Source organism: Anser brachyrhynchus, assembly GCF_964034855.1.
Source record: "Anser brachyrhynchus genome assembly, chromosome: 1".
Taxonomy (NCBI): Eukaryota; Metazoa; Chordata; class Aves; order Anseriformes; family Anatidae; genus Anser; species Anser brachyrhynchus.
In genome coordinates, this window is record NC_137694.1 from 2,841,678 (window position 1) to 2,859,888 (window position 18,211).

Here is an 18,211-nt window from a genome sequence, read left to right on the forward strand (position 1 = left end):
CACTTGGATAAGGAAGTTACCATGAATGCTTTCCAGGAACCTCCTGGATTGCCTATGCCCTGCTGTGCTATCCCTCCAACAGATAGCAGGGTGGTTGAAGTCTTCCATGAGGACCAGGGCTTGTGAACGTGAGGCTGTTTCTATCTGTCTATAAAAGGCCTCATCTGCTTGGTCTTCCTGACCAGGTGGCCTGTAGCAGACCAGCACTATAATGTCCCCTGTCCCTGCCTTCGCTTTAGTCCTGACCCATCTGCTCTCTGCCAGCTCTTCATCCATCTCCAGGCAGAGCTCCTTGCACTCCAGCTGCTCATTGACATTGAGGGCGATGCCCTCTTCTCGCCTCCCCTGCCTGTCTTTCCTAAAGAGCCTGTGTCCTTCCTAACACTCTAGTCATGGGAGCCATCTCACCACGACTCCATAATGCCGATGAGGTCATAGCCCTGCAGGGTATGACATCTCTAACTCCTCTTGTTTATTACTCCTGCTACCTGCATTTGCATAGAGACATTTGAGTTGGGCCCCTGATGAAGTTGACTTCCCAGCTGGAGTGGAAGGAATTCCTTCGTGCTGCTCTTCAGGTGCTCTTCTGCTGACCCATGACCCTTCTCCAGGCTCTGGGCATCTATTGCTGACACTGGCATCAAACTGGGAGGAGTGGGATGGATTGGGATTTTCCTCACCTGGCAACTGTAGTTTAAAGCCCTCTTCACCAGCCTGGCAAGCCTATGACTGAAGATGCTTTTCCCCTTCTCTGACAGGTGAACCCCATTAGCCCCCAGCAGACCAGGGTTCTCAGAGAGAGTCCCATGGTCTAAGAAGCTGAACCTCTGGCTGTGGCACCAGTCCTGTAACCATCTGTTGATTTGCCAAATTCAACTGGCTCTTTCAATCCCCTTCCTTTTGAATGGGGGGATTGATTAAAAAACTGCCTGTGGTCCTGAGTCCTTTCCTGCTGCTCCCAGGGCCCTGTAATCCCTCTTGATGCTCCTCAGACCGCTCCTGGCTGCCTCACTGGTGCCCACGTGGAACAGCAGCAGCAGATAATAGTCCTTAGGCTGTATGAGGCTTGGTGGTCTCTTCGTGACAACCTTGGTATGAGCCCTCAGTAAGCAGCAAAATTCCCTCAAGAGCAGCTCAGGTCAGCAGATGGGCACCTCTGTACCTCTCGGAGGAGAGCCTCCAGCTGCTGTCACGCACAGCCTTTTCTTAGCAGGACTGGTTGTTATGTGGGGAGCAGACTGGGCTGTTTTACTCAGCCCCAACCCCCTGCAACAGGTCTTTTCAGACAGCAGAGGGATGAAATGCTTCTGTAAGGGCACCTCAGGCTTTGGGGGAAGGCCTTTCCTCCTGCTGGTCCTCATCGTTTTCAGCTTCCCCTCTGTGGTGCCATTGCCCAGGCCCCTTCCCTCCCCACTCCGCCTTCTGTGAGTGCTGCTGAGGGAATTTTGGGCTGTTTGGCCATGGGCTGTGTCCCTGCTGCAGGCTGCCAGGATCCAGATAACTCTTCCTCAGCCTCCCTGTGTGGCCTTCTCACAGCCTCCTGCAGCTCGCCCACCAGCTGCAAGAGGTCCTCCACCTTTGGCAGGCAGGCAGGCCTGCCACCAGCCCCTGCCCCAGGGGAAAGGCCGCTGCTGAGGGAGCAGGGACTCCATTACTACAACTAACAAGAACTTCCAGCCTCTGCCAGTCTCTTGAGTGTCCCAGGGGCTTTGCTGTGCCGGGGGACCCCTTGGCCTGTGCCTGCTCTGCTGGATTGCTCTCTCTTTTCACTGCTTGACAGAGTCATTTGCTGTTGTTTGAGGTGGATGTGCTGCATCCTAGGGAAGTTGTCTGCTGGTCCTATCGAGTTTTTCACCCTCTTGGTAGAGAAGAAAGAAAGCTGTTTTGTATTTCTCATTTTCTTCCAGCACCATGGCAAAACAGGGTTTTCCCTTGCCCCTTTTTCTGCCATTTGTAGAAGGTGTGGGGATCTTTTGCTTTCAATCTGAAATGATTCTTCCCTCAGCTTGTCAAGTGTTTCTGGGCAAACTGACTTCAAATCCTGGATTCTTTTCAAATCCTGCTTCTGTGGGATAATTCAGGTTGGAAGAGACCCCAGGAGGTAACCCAGTCCAGCTTCCTGCATTAAGCATGGTGCATGCAAGGCTTAGGCTCGAGGGACTTCTGGAGTCCTTTTGCTGTCACTTGCTGTACCACAAGGTGATCCAGTGCATTCCAGGGTTGAAAGGAAGGTTTGTTCTTCAACATACCTCCTTTCCTTGATTATGGGGATGATTTAGGTGACTGCTGTAGGCCACTTTTTAAGATTTCATGTTGTTGAAGCTAGGTGAGGTGGATCCTGTGCCAGGCGATGTGTCAGGTAGCAAACTGGGGAACAGAAGGCTGGTGACACTGCATCAGACCAACATGCTGCTCCTCCACCTCAGTGTCCCACACCTTGCAGAAAAATCTGGGTAGTGTTGCTGCTTCTGACATCTTTGGTACTTCCCGAGTAATCAAGCTGTGTTTCTTTTTCTTTTTTTTCCTCCTTTTCTTCCTGAGCTACATAATGAAACCGGGCATGTTCTCATTATCCACAGAAACACTTGACTCCAGCAAGCCTCGCTGTCATGGGGGTCTGCAGTGTGGTGATCAGCGCGGTGGTGCTAGACCTCAGATGAATTTGGTCTTTGGATCTGGGATGCAGATTTATCTTAAATTTTGTGCTAGCATTGTAGACTAGCAATATCCTGTCTGCAGCTCATAAACGCTCTTGATCTGATCTGTAATTGCACTTTGAGATGGTGTTTTAACTCCGAAAGGGCAGTCCTCAAACACTAATGACTTTCGCAGGCCAGAGCTCAGGCTAGCTCTTACTAATGGCTGTTTGAATTCCTTGTAGATTTTATTTGTTTATAAATACATTTAGGACACATTATTCTTCCATTCAGCAAAAACATCTGTAATTATTTCCCGTAATTGCTGGGTGAGGACAAAATGAATCAACGCTCAGGCTTTTGCTGCCTGTGTGAACTCAATCAAGGAGCAGCACATATTCTAGCCATGCTTCCCAGAAGATGTGATCTCAGATAAAAAAGATGGTCGTAGCTCTTCTTTATCAATATAAGAAAATCCGGTGACTTTCTTGTAGACTGAATTATTGCTTTTCTAGGCCCTAGCCCAGAAAAAAAAAAAAGTAGGTGCTTAGCTTCAGATGTATAAGTGGTCACACTGAAGTCAATAAAGTCTAATTGCTTTGGCAATTGCATGCTGTAATATTTGAAACTTCATCTTTATTTGTGTTACTCTGTGGGACCTTCACACTGCCAACCTGTATTAACCTTACCTGTTTTCCAGACCGTGCTGTGAGGTAGGATAGAAGAGTTGTCCACATTGTTTTGCTGTTGCTCTTCTGTAACTCCCTCAAGTTGAAGGAAACACCATCTTATTTGCTAGTGTAGATTTAGCTCAGTGGTTCTTATTCTGGATCCCTGGGGAATGATGTGCAAACATTACTTTTGACAGACCTAGAAATGTTTAAAACTTTCAACAGACTTTGAGTGTGAGGTAAAAGAGACTGGTAAAGTAGTAGGAAAAATGCTTAAAATAATATATCCTTCTGGGCTGTCATTCAAGAGAAACAAGTTTCCAGTGCTCCTTCTGTCTGTAACTCATCATGAGACTTTGGACAATTTATTTCCACCTTTGTAATCCTCTGGTCCTGCCTTTGCCATCAATTTGTCAGTCTGCATAAATTATAGGCATGTTGCATAATGTTGTCCCCGGTTGGATGGATACTTCGCAGATAGCTAAAGAATTAGTGGCTTCACTTTTTCATGCTGTCTTTCTTGTTGTTTACAGCTGTTAACGATTGATGACAATTTCTGTGGCCTGGATATGAATGCCCCGTTGGGAGTATCATCAATGGTGCGTGGGCTCCCCATTTTCACTGAGGACGGAGACAGAATGACATCTGTGATTGCCTACGTCTACAAGAACCACTCCCTGGCTTTTGTGGGAACCAAGAGTGGGAAGCTCAAGAAGGTAAGACCTAACGTGGTCCTCTAACTCTTATTTTCATGTTCTTATGGAGATTGGCAGTGTTTTGTTGAGTGTGAGTGCAGTCCTTATTGTAAGATACATCACCTGCATTGAGGATGGCAAATGTAGTTTTGGTTGGCAAAAAATTACATTTGACCCCTGAAGAATAAAGCTGATGTGAGGAAGGAGAAAGGCAGACTCCCAAACTGTTTTTATCTGCAAAAGAATGTCTGAAGTCAAACCGCGGACAGACTTGATGCAGTTTAAATCCAATGGATTTTTTTGTGTTCAGACCATCTCTAATTAAGTAGTTGATCACATGGTGCATGCTGGAGAAAACATGATTGTGCCTGAAGTTTGTTAAGAAACGGGATTCGTGCTCTGGAGGTCTTTCTTCAGAGCAATGTGACTGGACCGTGACTTCACCACAAGCCCAGCGTGGGATTAGTGGTTTCTGGGTGCTTGTCCTGAAGGAAGAGTGTTTCCAGCAAAAGGAAGATATCTGAATGATAACGAGCTTTATGCTGGTGGAGTAACCATGGCTGATGCCACAGAAATAAATGCATTCTTTATTGTGTTTGAGCTTATGTTCCTCACTCTGCATGAAAAATATGCCTGTTGGACAGCTGTAGCTCTGTCGTGTAACAGCTGCTGTAGTACATCATGTAAGGTGGTAGTAGAGGGCTTAAGAGGTGGAAGCTGGGAATTTTTTACCTGTGCTTTTGGTAGGTGCTTTTCTATAAGCAGCAGAAGGTGGTAGAAGTGATCTTGTGTTAATGATGGGCAGCACATCCTTTTCAACACCTCTGTGCCAGTCTGGCAATGTTTGAATGCTTGGGCTGGGCATGTTGCAAAATATTATGTGTGAGGAGATTGTGGCTTTGTGGGAATAATGGAGCTGGGTGAGACAATGAGAGAGGAGGTTGGACAGAGCCTTGGGGGTTGCATTGGGTGTTGACACCTCTTTGAATTCCTTTTTGCAAATAATATCTTCAAGTTGGGGAGGTGATGGTGCTATTAAAAGGTTGCCCATATGGTTTGTATGAATGACGGACAGAGTGGAAAGGAAGAAGAGAGTCATTTGTTCACGGATGCATAAGGAAGATCTAGGATCTCTGGTTTTGTTCCTCTACCTGCTGCTTCAATTAAAAAGGTTATCAAAGTTTTAAGCTCTGATGGCATGGCCCCCATGCTGTGTGAGGTTTGTAAGGGGAACAGGATCGTGCCCACTGACAAACGTCTGCGGTCCTGTTCAACAGAGGAAAGGCTGCTGATGCTTTTGTAAGGAGTAAGGTGCGGTGTTTTTTTTTTTTTTTTTTTTTTTAACAGTCTGTTCAAGCGTGTGGAAAAGGAGCCAAATAGTTTTTTAAACCATTGTAATAAAAATAATCTCCTCCCCTGACTAATTAGGTTTTGCTTCCTTGTCATCTATGATATCATAATAAGCTGTTTAGTTCTCCAGCCAGTCTCTTGGGGAAAGAAATAGGACAGCTGAGATCTGAATAGTAAATATCCGGAAGACCTAAATGGTTAAGAATGACGCTGCTTCTCTGCACTTGCAAGCATTTGGTTTTTCTTTTGGCTCCAGGAGAAGCAAACTCAGACATAGCTCTGTCTTTGCCTTTGCGGGTCACATTGCAGAATCCAACATCTCCTCTTTTTTTTAAAAGGGGAAAATAGGAGTGAGAAAGCTTTTTGTTTTTTACCGAGCGTGGTGCGGAGTGGGGACAGCCTTATAGGGTAAAGAATGAGAAGAGGCGAGCTGAACTAACTGATGTAACTTGAGAAAGCTGCGTTTTATTCTCTTTTTCCTAACATGATGAATGTTCTGTCTGCGGTAGTTAGTGCGGTGGGTGTGTGTGTCAGAGCAGGGCTGGAGCCATGGGCTGAGATCTTCATGGGCTGAGTAATTCTCCATCAGGGAGGCGGCATGCAAAGCTGTCAGTGCAAAATAAAGCTCCCCCAAACTCAAATGGTTGTTTTGGACCAATTGAGCCTGGAAACATTTACTTCCTGCAGGTTCAGCCTGGTCCTTGCTATGACTTCTGCAATCACTGACTCTCCTCCAGGGCTCTTGAAGGTATCTGAGCTCAGGACACCAGCCTGCTTTCCCCTCCAAGGGCCACACGAGGCCAATTTGGCACTCAGATTTTTTTCACTTGATATTCCTTGATCCCTGCCAAGACTTCATGGCCTTTCGAAGCTTTGTTTTCCATCCTGGCTCATCAAACAGGTGCTTTTGAATAGGAAGCAAGGGAAATACTGTGTTGGTAATTGCAACTCCTGCACAATCCATTACGTTAAAATGAAGTTTGATTTATGTTTAAAAAAAAAATGCATATGGGTAAATTGAAATAAGCTATATGAGATGAGATTAAGCGCTGTGTACCAGTGGACGAAGCCCAGGGGCTGTCATTTTCCTGCTGCCTGCTGGGTCCTGCCACGCACAGCACGTACTGCTGCTTCTCCTGGTACTTGGAGAGGCCACGGTGAAGTGTTTCTGGCTAGCACAAGGAGATGGGTTATTAGATTATCTTCAACATAGCAGAATCTGCTCAGCTGTTGTGTGAAAACTCACTCCAAGTAATTAGAAGGCGGTTTTGGAGAAACTTCCCTTATTTTTTCCTCCAGTTTCAGTCTTTTTCTCTGTTTCTATTTTTATATGAAAGATACAGACCACGTATCAGATTTTGATGCATGCAGTCCATGGAAGTGCTGTGAAATACTCGCAGTCATAAAGCACTATCTGGTAGTTGATATACAAATGTCACGTGTCAGAGGAATTTATCCAGTGGCACACAAACCTGAAGTAAAATATTGTGCTTTACAGGAACATATCATTAAAATGAAAACTAGCAGCATATCAGGAATCTGCCTGTGTAACCAAGACAACAAAGAGAGAAAGAAAAGGAAAAACCGAGATAGAGATAGGGTAGGAAAAGACTGAGTGAAACAGAATGACGAGGCTGGCCCCAGCTATTTCACTGCCCTGGGCAAAATACATTTTGCAATCCTCTCTCCTTCACACAGCTACATGTGCAGACCAACAGGAAAGCTCTGAATAATGTGCTGTAGAAATATGCCCTACAAGTTGCCAGCTTGTCCGCAGCGCAGTGTGGCCCTGCAGAACGGTGATATAAATAGGAGAAAAATGCAGAGCTATGAGAAGGAAAAAAATTGTCCCTGTCCGTATCTTGTGGTGGAAACCACAGCCTGTGGATTAAAGGGCTGCTGGGTGCTGGTGTCGTTTTGGGGGTGGAGAAGGTGTTCCAGGGATAAGTGGGTTGGGAAATGGACACATTTAGTTCTTTGCTCTCCCAGAAGCTTCTGGTATTCCTCTGTTTCCCTCCCGCAAAGGGAAGGAAGTACTTTGTTTGCTCTAAGGAGTGTCAGGGGAAATTAATGTACTAAATGTTGCAAGGGGCTCAGGAACAAAGCGTTAGGATTGTATCAAACAGCTCAAACAGGCAAATCAGGTGAGATGGAAAACACAGCTCCTGACCACTTGTGGGCATTGAAGATGCTGCGGTACTTTTTAATGAGAAATATTTCATCTTGCACGCTTTGGTCAGATCCCGTGTCTGTAATTACCTGCTGTCCTGCAGCGTTCCCTGTGCCTCCGTACTGTGCTGGTAAGCACTGCCACAGCTTTAGGATGCTCCAGGGTGCTTGGTGGGCTTTGAAGGCAGAGTGAGCTCCTGCGTATGGTGGGAGGTGCTCGATCCTTATTCACTTGAATTTTTAGTGATTGCTTTCACGAGATATGAAGGTTTGTTTTGTCTCTCTGCAAACTGCAGCCCAGCCACCCATCAGGAAGAGGAGCTATTCCTGGGTGTGCGCTTCTTACAAGCACTGTGCTGTGAAACATCTGGGTGCAGAAGCCCACTGGCTTTCTTCCCCTTTGCATGCTCCTTCATTCCACGCTTAGTTCTTCACTCTGGCGGCAGGAGAAAGCTGGAGGAGGATGCACAGAGGTGCTCTGCATACTTTTGTATTGTTTCAGATCTTTTGTTCCTAACATGTCTGGCCAAATGATGTTCCTAGTACCCGTCATTGCCAAGAGAATGTAGCAGTATTCAGTATTCCTTGTACATTTTCCCTAGATGTGTAACTTACAGGTCATTGCTTTTGTGAAGATAGTTTCCATGCTGAAAAAAAAATACAACTTACCTGCGATTATTCTCTGTACATGTGCCAGGTGTAAAGGCCAGTTTAACATTTACAAATGTCAACTTGGGAACAGCTCTAGGAATTGCACCTTTATTCAAAACAAAGCTATTTGTCCATTTTGAAATGCTTACTTGAAACTGGAGTAGTAGTACTTTACATTTGTTTGAATCTTCCCCGTAAGAAATACTTTTTATTCCGTCTAAATGTTTCATTCAAAGCCTTCTCTATGCTAAATTCCTTGCAGAGAAAGAAATTGGGCTTAAACAGCAGTCCTTTCACTCTGCGGCCAATATTCCATTTTTCATAAAATCTCATCAGTTTGAGGGCGTTTTAGATGTGGACTGCCATTTTGGGTAAAGGCTTCCATTCACATTAGACAGTTCTTCCCACCTGTTATCACCGCTATTTAGTAGAAAATTTTCAATATCAACCAATTTTGTGAACCACCCTGTGGATTATCCCGAACTTTTGAGATCCTGCATTCTTTGAATGCAAAGCAAAACATCCTGGGGAGAATTTTAAATCTGAGAGCTCAGATTGCCAATTCTAATTTTGGGCCCGTTTTTCAGTTGCGTTGTGGAAGGTTGGCTTTCTCAGATAAATAATGGGGATGGAAACATTGTATGGCTTAGTCTTTGCTGTTTTTTGGCCACGCAGCTGTGGCTACCTGGTCCCATCACCTGTCCAACAGTTCTTCAAGTTGTGTGCTGTTTACAACCGCTCTGCCTTGAAAGCTACAGGAGAAGTCAGCCAGTTGCTGGTCAAAGATCCCCCTTGGTCGGTGGTAGAGTTGGTAAAGGAGCCCTGAAGGTCACCCAAGCCTGCAGCTTTATCATCACCACCAATTGCTATGATGATTCGCTCTTGCTGCAGTCATTGCCCAGCACAAGATGGGATCCCTTTCAGCATAGAGTACATCCTGGTGGGTTAAATCCTGGTGGGACTGGCAGGGAGTCAGATCCTTCCACAAAGCTGGGCTGCTAGCAAGTGCCACGGGTGTGCAGCAGAGGAATGAAAAGGAGTTTTTCATGCAAAACACGTTGAGCAAGGCAAAACGGTGCAATATCACCACAGGTGATAGAGCTCTGACCAGGTTGGTGATATCACAGTGTACCCACATGGAGAGGGGAGGAATATCTCCTCATTCTCCTCCGATACATTGCTTCCTACCCATTGAGCTGGATCTAATGAGAGTAAGCCTTGGTTTGTCACACATAGTTTTGTGGGCTCCTGATAACTGCAGGAAAAGACAGAGATTCTCACTGTTTCTCCAGGCGAGGGAGTTTCTGAATATGCACAAGACGAGAAACCCTGCCCTGTTTAGATGTTCCCTGGAGGATATTTTGCTGCTGACAGCTCTGTGCGAATGTCAGCAGGGAAACTCTGCTTCCTTCTCCTTCCCTCTGCTGCTTTGTAGGAGTCAGATTTTAATTTTTTATTTTTTTATTTCCCCCCAACTGTTTGGCAAGTGGACTTGACTGCTCTGAAAACATGCTGTAGAGGCTCCGGCTCCCGCTGAGAAGCTGGTTTCTGCAAGAGGGGCTTGTTCGCCCTGGCCTCTCCTCACAGCTTCCTAAACCAGCAGGAGTCCGAGCGCTTCACTCGGTTGTGATGGAGCGATACGTCTCCCCATCTGTATCTGACGCCTGTGAAGGCTGCAGTTGTCGGTGTCCCACGTTGATGTACAGTCACTTTTTTGAGAGGTTGTCGCCAGCTTAGGTGCCTGACGAGTAGTTCGGTTTGCTGGCATCAGGGAAGCTGTGATCTGGGAGCCGTGGTGTGATCTGCCCTTGGTGCACCTGTTGGGTGGTGATGGGAATCTCCATGGACATGGGTCAGCGAAATATTCATACTGGGCTTGTGATGCTGCAGTCTAGCATGGCATAAAAGTGCTGGGTGTTTGGATGCTGCCTCCATGGGTGAAATCGAAATGATAGGACCTGTACATCCTGGTTGTGGGCTTCTGTGATACGAGGTCTGTCTTCCCCAGCTGCTCTGAAGCCTTGCTGGGGGGAACATCATTCTGTTGCACTTCACCTTGCAGGTTCCCTCGTGCATCTTTCAATCCCAGCTGATTGCAGCCTGGAAGATCAGGCTGAAGGGCAGAGCTAGTAGAGCTAGTAGGTTCAGGGGAAGCAATTATCTCCCCTTTACTCAAATTCTAGACCCATATCTCAATACTACAGCCAGTTTTGGGTTCCTCAGTACAATATTTATCAAAGGGAACTAATTCAGGGGAGGGTGATGAGGATAGCTCAGAGCTGGAGAATCTGCCCTGGGGGGAGATGATAAGAGAATGGAGCTTCTTTAAGGAGGGGAAGAGAAACCTTGGGGGACCTCCCAGCTGCCTTCCCATGCGTGCAGGAAGGTTACTGAGAAGACAGAAAGGTTCTTCACAGTGGTGAGTGGTGGGAGGATGTGAGACAACAGGTGAAAATTGATACGAGAGGACTTCCAACGAGCTAAAAAGCTTTTTCCACAGGAGGACAGGCGAGCACTGGAGCAGGTTGCCCAGGTGGGTTGTGCAGTTTCCTTCCCTGGAAGACTTCAAGACCTGAATGGACAAAACAACCTGGTCTGATATCACAGCTGACCCTGCTTTGAACAGGAGGTTGGTTTAGAGACCTCCTGAGATCTCTTCCAGCCTGGATTACCCTGTGCTCCACCATCTGCTGCAAAATTCCAGGCTCTAAACCACATCAGAGTACCTGTATCCAGGCTCTGCTGCTGAACTGGTGTAGTTGACACTGGTTTTAAACCCCCACTAATTGTCTGGTCACTGCAAGAGGGTGTTTGCCCTCATTTCCGTTGCCTTGGCACTTCCAGGTACAAGTTGTCAGTGTAGGGTGCTGCAGTGAGCTTGTTGCTCCTTGCAATATTTAACTGCAGTAGGAAACCTCCCTAAAATGCTCTAAACCCTTGTTGGGAACAGCCACCTTCCTAGCTGTTCTCAACAAGAGTTTAGTGCATTTTTTTTTTTTGACAGAGAGAAAAGAGAGGCTTGAATCTCTGCTTTTTGTCTATTCATCGATCTCTGTGCTGGTGTGGAGGGTTTATCTGAGCTGTGCTTTTTCTGGGTGCCTTGTGTACATGTGTTGAATGCTGCTCTTTATTTTTTTTTTTTTTGAGGTTTTAGTTTAACAGTGCCTCACATTCAGAGATGGCATCCTGTGACCATCGAATGAGATTTCAGGTGACCAACTAACCCCTCCAGATGAAACCTGTGCTTCAAAATCCAGAGGTGCTCACTGGCTGCTGCCATCCATTCTGCATGCTGGGGCTGCACCACGCATTTTCATTTCCTACCCCAGGAGAAACAGGGGACCCCAGCAGACCCACTGCAGCAGGGAAGGCAGCAGGCTGTACCGTCAGCTCTTCAAGGCCTTCCTTGAGGAAGCTGCAGCTTGAATTTGACAGGTTTCTACTCCCAAAGCGGCTGAGCTGGGTTCCCCCCACAGCGTGAGGATGTGCGTTGTGCAGGCAGGGGAATGTTTGCAACGACAGCAGGCACAAAGGGACAGATAACAACGGCAGGTCCTGCAATAGGTTACCTTGCTGAAATCCACGGGCCCAGGGGACAGTTTGCAGTGACACTGCTTGTCACCTGCCTCGTCACAGCAGATGATTCTCTGCGTGGTGATGCTGGCTCTGTGCGAGATGTGTTTTCAGGCTGCAGTACCTGAGGCGGCTGTGTTGTTGATGGAAACCATACAGAGGTGAGATACGAGGGGGAAAAAAATACATCTCTATGCCCCTGGTCTATGTTCTTCTGTTTGTCTTCATCCCTCTGTTCCCCGAGAAGTGCTGTGGAAGGGACATTAGGTGATCAGCTTTGGTCTTCACCTGCCACTCGTGCTCTCCAGGGCGACAAAGAGAGGCTGTTAACTCCCATACTCCACATCTAATGCCCGGACAGATGCCCAGCCAAAATGGCTCTTGTCGTTCCTTCCTCCTCTCTCTGTCCCCTTCCTTTTTGAGGGGATAATGACTTTTCAGGGAGCCCTTGAAGTGCCTTTTGCATCTGCCTTTGATTTGAATGCCTCCTGCCTGCTGACCCTTCTTACAGGAAGTCAGCTTAAGTGTGATTCTCCTAATTAGTTTTGCTTTAATTTAATCTTTTGAAATAATTTTATCAAAAAGAGGAAACCTTCTACCCACTCCCTTATTTCATGGGCTTGCTTTAATGCATGGTCTCTGGGTTTATTTCTTTATTTCCCTTGTCTCTAGATAGGACATCATTTGCATATTTGATTAAGCTCCATATGTTATCAGGGAGCCAGTTGAAAGAACAGCAAGTCCCTGATAAGGCACCGCACATCCATCTCTTCCTTTCACCATCCTCCACGCTATCCCCCTCGCCATCCTGCAGCTTTAGCCGTGCCCAGCATCACCTCTGCGGTCTGTCGGCTTCGTCTTCTCCCCTTGGCCATGTGGCTGATCCCAGGTTCAGCTGCGGGTAGGTATTGATATAGCCATCAACATTTGACAGACCCTGTCTTTGGGAAGGAAGCAGAATGGGTGCAGGCTCCTGGTGAAGATACTAACCATGACCACAAGGTCCAGCTTCAGGTCCCCATGGTCTCCAAAGCAATCTACGGCTCGCCCTCCTCAGGATCCCGTTGTTTTTAAGGGGCATGAAGCAGCTTGTTCCCGCTCTTCACTTGTTATCTTGCCTAAGCCTTTGTCGAGAGGCTCAGCTGGACTTTGCTGCACCTATTTGCTGCGCTGTGGTTCATCTCCCACGTGCTACAAGTGGCTGCTGTGCAGGGGCACAGGGACTGCGAACACAATAGTCATGGGAGAAGATCTGTGATTTTTCCCTGAAATTTCAAATGTATTCAAAACTGTCTCCGTGTATGTATATATATACATATATATGTGTGTGTGTATATATATATATATATATATTTGTGCATGAAAAACATGATTTTTTTGGAGATTTGTTCTCTGGCTACTGCTTTGCAAAACCAATTTGGCTTACATAGTTTCCCCAGCCCACTTCTAGGAACACTTCTTTTTTTTTTGTAATAAGCTGTGGATGCCCTTGAGAAGACTTAAGGAAATGCTTAGTTTAACTATAGTTCTCCTCCCCGCTGCTGATGCTCAAACTGGGAGAGGATCTACTCAGCCTGTCACCCATAACTGGGCATTTCTGGGGGTGACCAGGGAGCAAATTCCTGCCTTGGTGGTCCATGGGGCAGAGGTTGGCTCACGTTGCACTCCTTGAGGCTGATCTCAGCAGTGCAGATTTGTCTTGGGAGGGTCTCCAAACAACCATGCAGCATGGACAGATTGGGATGCAGTTTTCAGGCTAGTTTCATAGCTCTGTCTAACTGCAGATCTACCTGCTGTGCCAAAACAATTCATAGAATCCCAGAATGGTTTGGGTTGGAAGAGACCTCAAAACTCATCTCATTTCACCCTTTTGCCATGGGCAGGGACACCTCCCAGCAGCCCAGGCTGCCCCCAGCCCCATCCAGCCTGGCCTTGGGCACCCCCAGGGATGGGGCAGCCACAGCTTCTCTTTAATTATCCCCTTTTGGTCTCCAAAATCCAGAAAATACTTTGATAAGCTTCTAGGAAAGACAGGTTGGGTTAGTAACAGCAAACAAAAGTAGTGTAATTAGCCATATTACTGAAGTTGAAGAAAGGACCACAGCTTGCATATGGCGCCCGATGGCTATTGAAAAAGAGCCCTTTGCTCAGCTGACACCTGAAGAGTAGGAACAAGAGGTTTGATTTATGATTCAGCTCCTAACTAAGAGGCAAAAAGGAGTGTGTCTCCCTTCATTTGGTTGAGACTTTTGGCTTCAGCTAATTAAAAGAGCCTCTTCCCTGCATACACCCAGACCCACCAGAGCATGGCAGCCCCTCAGCATCACCATGGTCACTGTCCTCTTCTGTTTAGGATCTTAACACTGTCTTTGCGTCCACCACTTGTGAAAGCTGCTGCATAACTCACGTTTTGCTCTACCTCGATTTGTGTGGTTCCTTGTGTAGACCATTAACATCCCTTTTGCGAAGGAACTCTATCAAATACACTCAAGGAAAGAAGTTCTCACAATATTGTTTCCAGTCTTGTGGTGTCTGTGAAGTCAACGAGAAGGAAAGTGGAGATAAAATCTCCCTCTTCCTTTCCAAATTGATCTCTTTCCCTTTGTGCAAGGAAGCTTTTTTTTTTTTTTAATTATTATTATTATTTAACTACTTTGGCTTGCTACGCTGCGTCATCTCTCTGTCATTTCATCTTGGGGGCAGCCTGGCTTGAAAACAATCAAACTTGGATTGCTGCTTGTTGGACCCACGTGCGTGAAGCCTGGGGGGGAGCATGAGAGAGTTGTGCTGCTTTTTGTAGACCCCAACCCAAATGGTGTCTGTGGGAGTGAAGATATGTGTGTTCCTGTGCAGCATTCAGGGATCTGTTCCTGCTCGGTCTGGCACTTGTCTTTTTTTTTCTTTTTTTTTTTTCCCCCAAACCCCGTGAGTAGCCTTTCACCTCTCCTAAATGAAACCACACGGAAGAGCTGCAGGCCCCCCAGTACTTTCTGAAATTAAAAAAAAGCTCTTTGCTGGATGTGGGGCAGAGGTATGCGTTGAAGGCTAGACCAGGACTGTTAATCAATGCTGTGGCTCTAGCAAAAGTCCCCCTGGGATGCTATGCCCAGGGTGAAAAGAAAACATCTTGCTAGCTGTGACAGCAGCAGTTAACGCCACAGATTTGACTATATCCTGGTAGTGTTAACGCTAGGTTAATGTCAGTAATGACTTTTTCATGAACTTGCCTCTGTCATCGCTTGGCTTTCTGTGTACTGGCCAGTGTTACACCAGCTTTGACCCCAAGCAAGATCATTCGTCTCTTAAATTAAAAGGGGTTGAGTAGGATAAGGTTTTCAACGTGAGACTTCAAGAGGAAATAGATATCCATACTGGACTGGAGACAATGGGACTGTGTTAGTGGAGGATCCCTTCCTCCTGGTAGGAGTTGTTCTTACATATCAACAGGACTGTGTCAAGTATGCACTGTTGCCTCCAAGCTGGGATCAGCCTCGAAGTGGTGACCGTGGAAGAATGTTGGAAATGAGCTGCACACTCGCAGGCTCTGATGGGAGGTGGGTTGGGACCCTGGAGGAGCCAAGAGAAGCAAAGTCGAGAGAAAAGTTGGGAGCCGCTTATCCGTGGGTTTCAGCTTCGGTTTCACTCCATCGCGCCAGACATATTCTGCTGATGATTCACAGGGCTGGGACACTTTGGGTAACAAAGCAGGAACTCCTAAGGGACCTCGGTGGGGTTTGGAAGCTTCCCTGGTGCTGCTTTTCTAGCTGGTGTGGTATGCTGGCAGAGGACGCCAGCACACTGTCGTATCCGTGGCATCCTGGAAATGCAGACCGCTCTTTCTCCTGCCAGTCGTGCTGGTATCTCACCCTGCTGGGATGCTTGTGGCTGTGGCCTGGGATCAGCTTTCCCTTTGACTTCTCGTCACTTTTTCTGGCAATACATTTCAGTGATGTCAGACAAAAGGTTATCACCGAGACTGGCGGAGACCTTGTCATGTTAATTTTTCAGAACCTTTCCAATGAAATCTAATTAAACAGAGTAAGCAGCGCTATGCAAATCTCCCCGTATTTCCCTCACTTGTCCTATGGCTGTTTAAGACTGGGGTTTTGGGGCGTTATTGCTTGTGATATCTGCTGGGGTGGATGTGGTTTCACACGCTGTGGGCACTTTGATCTTTTTCCCCACTGCTTACAAGTTTCTGTTGGCTTCTCTTGGATTTCACATGCAATCGATTTATCTCCTTGGGGTCTAAGGGAACATATTGATGATAGAGCTAACCTGAGCGATAAGGAGATGTCATGCATGTTAATGCATTTTCTCTGCCCATTAGACAGCATCTCTGTGCTGGTAAGTGATAGGGCGCTGGCATCACATTGGGTTCGAGTATTTGTCTGGCTCTTACAATGAAGATAACTCATTTTGCTGTTTTCTTACAGGACTGAGAAAATTGAAAACAGTAATAATTAAAAAAGCTTGCACTAAATCAAAACTTCTTCAATTTCCCTCCTCATTTTCAGCCAAACAAACAAACCTGCAAAAATGAAGGTTTTATGGAGTACAAAATTAGAGTTTATGGTTATTTGACCTCTCCACCTCCCCTTTTCTCCTTTTTTTTTTTTTTCCTTTTGTTTAATTAGCTCTCTTCTTAGATATTTCTACACTGAGATGGAAAAGTCAAAATCTTTTGATGCTTTCAAGCCCTTTCTCCCCGTTGTGACAATGTAAATTAATTCCCCTAATCCCACCTAAATTCTGAATTTTTAGTTAACTCACTATTCACAGAGACAAAGAAAATGCTTCCAAATTTGTATCTGTTTTCCTTGCGTGTCTGTCTTACCACGCGATACGTGGAGAGGTGCAAGATCTTATAAGGCTGCTGCATTTAAACTCTTAGTTATACTTCTTCTGCAGGGTTAGCATTTCTGTCTGCTCAGAAGCTGGAGACTTGAACTCACCTGGGAGCCCCAGTAGTGAAATAAATTATCATAATATAGTGGGAAAAGAAAAGATTTTAGGCTGGTGAATAGTGCAGGGCTACCCTGGTGTATTACATCTGTTCATTTAGAGCTGTAATATTGCTTCAGCTTTGAGCTGCGTGACTGAGAAATCTTTATTTCAAGGGAAGGGGGCTGCTTGGGCTGAGGGAATGCAGGAAAATGTAACGTCGAAATGCCAAAAGCCCCAACAGCATCCTGACACTAATTGTTAGTAATTATAATAGCAAGCTAAAGCTGAGCGTTGGTTGTTAATTCATGGTTTTTGAACCTGTCTTACTTTTTTTTAGGGGAGTCTGACTTCTGTATGTTTGGATTTTGGTGACTGGCAGTGCTGCAGTGGTGACTGGGGGGGAGCAAGGGATGAAAAGACCCCTTGCAATTAGTATTCCGGCGCTCTGCCTTTAACAAAGTGTTGGCATAACGCTTGCATCTGCGAATGCAGGGCCATTCACCAAGGTGTTGTATGCCCTACACGGCTAACAAGTATTCCTTTTCAGCTTGAACCAGGGGGGGATGTTAGGGGCATCTGAGCTCTACCCCTCCTGCAAAGCTCCGAGCAGCCCCACGTTACAGTGAAGCAACAGCCAACAAGACCTGAATGACCACAAACTCATCACATTATCATCCGCGGGTGCTCAAGATACCAGCATAGGTATTATTATTATTATTATTATTATTATTATTATTATTATTATTATTATTATTACCCCCCTGGGTTTTCACCTCGATCATGCTCTGCAGCCCCTGCCTGTCTCCTGTGCCGTGATGCAGCCCAGGCTGCTGCCGTGCTGCTCCCTTCCCTGTTAAGGAAATCTCCGGCGCTTTCCTCTTAGAGCTCACATTGACATTGTAATGGAAGTGCTGCCCTTCTCCGCGCTGCGCAAGGCTAGGAAAGATGATATCATTGGCACTAAATATACACCAGCCAGCAGGCCCCTTGTCTGTGCCAGAGATGCTCTGGCAGGCTCTGACGTGACTTCTTTTCTATGTTTTGTCAATTCCGTCGGTGGCAGGTGATTTCATTAACCGCTCTTTAATTGCTGGAGAAGAGCTCAGCCGTTATTTGTTTTCGCTCTGCTGATGGCGTGCTCTCCGGTGCTGGCGGCCTCCTTGGAGTTCCCTCCTCCAAGATGCGCAGATTGGCATTGTCACCCTCTTTCCAAACCTACCGCTGCATTTTTATCATTTTGTATCTATCTGTTAGTTTTCAGCTGGGTGGGATGGGGCTACAAAGCTTGGAATTGGAGTTGAATTCCCAGAAAGTTCAGTTTCAGGATTTCAGCTCAGTCCTACCACTTGCGCCAAGTTTTAAGGTGCCTTGGTAGGATTTGGGTGATCTTCAGTGTGCCATCAGCTCCCTGGGTGGGCAGTCTTGGACTCGTCTGTCCGATCTCCGTATTTCTCCCGTAGTTACTAAAAACAAGGGGTAAATGGGAAGAGGCTGTTTGGGAAAGGACTGAGTTCCTCAG

General features: G+C 46.4%; 1 protein-coding gene across 14 annotated transcripts in view; it reads left to right on the plus strand.

The window, feature by feature from the left end:
* Positions 1-18,211, plus strand: part of PLXNA4 (plexin A4) — a 425,098-nt gene that overhangs the window by 43,516 nt on the left and 363,371 nt on the right. For all 14 annotated transcript variants that reach the window (XM_080577830.1, XM_080577845.1, XM_080577832.1 and 11 more), the window contains exon 3: positions 3,841-4,023. In XM_080577830.1, coding sequence (XP_080433956.1) covers positions 3,841-4,023 — 183 coding nt within the window. The remainder of the gene's footprint in view (positions 1-3,840; positions 4,024-18,211) is intronic.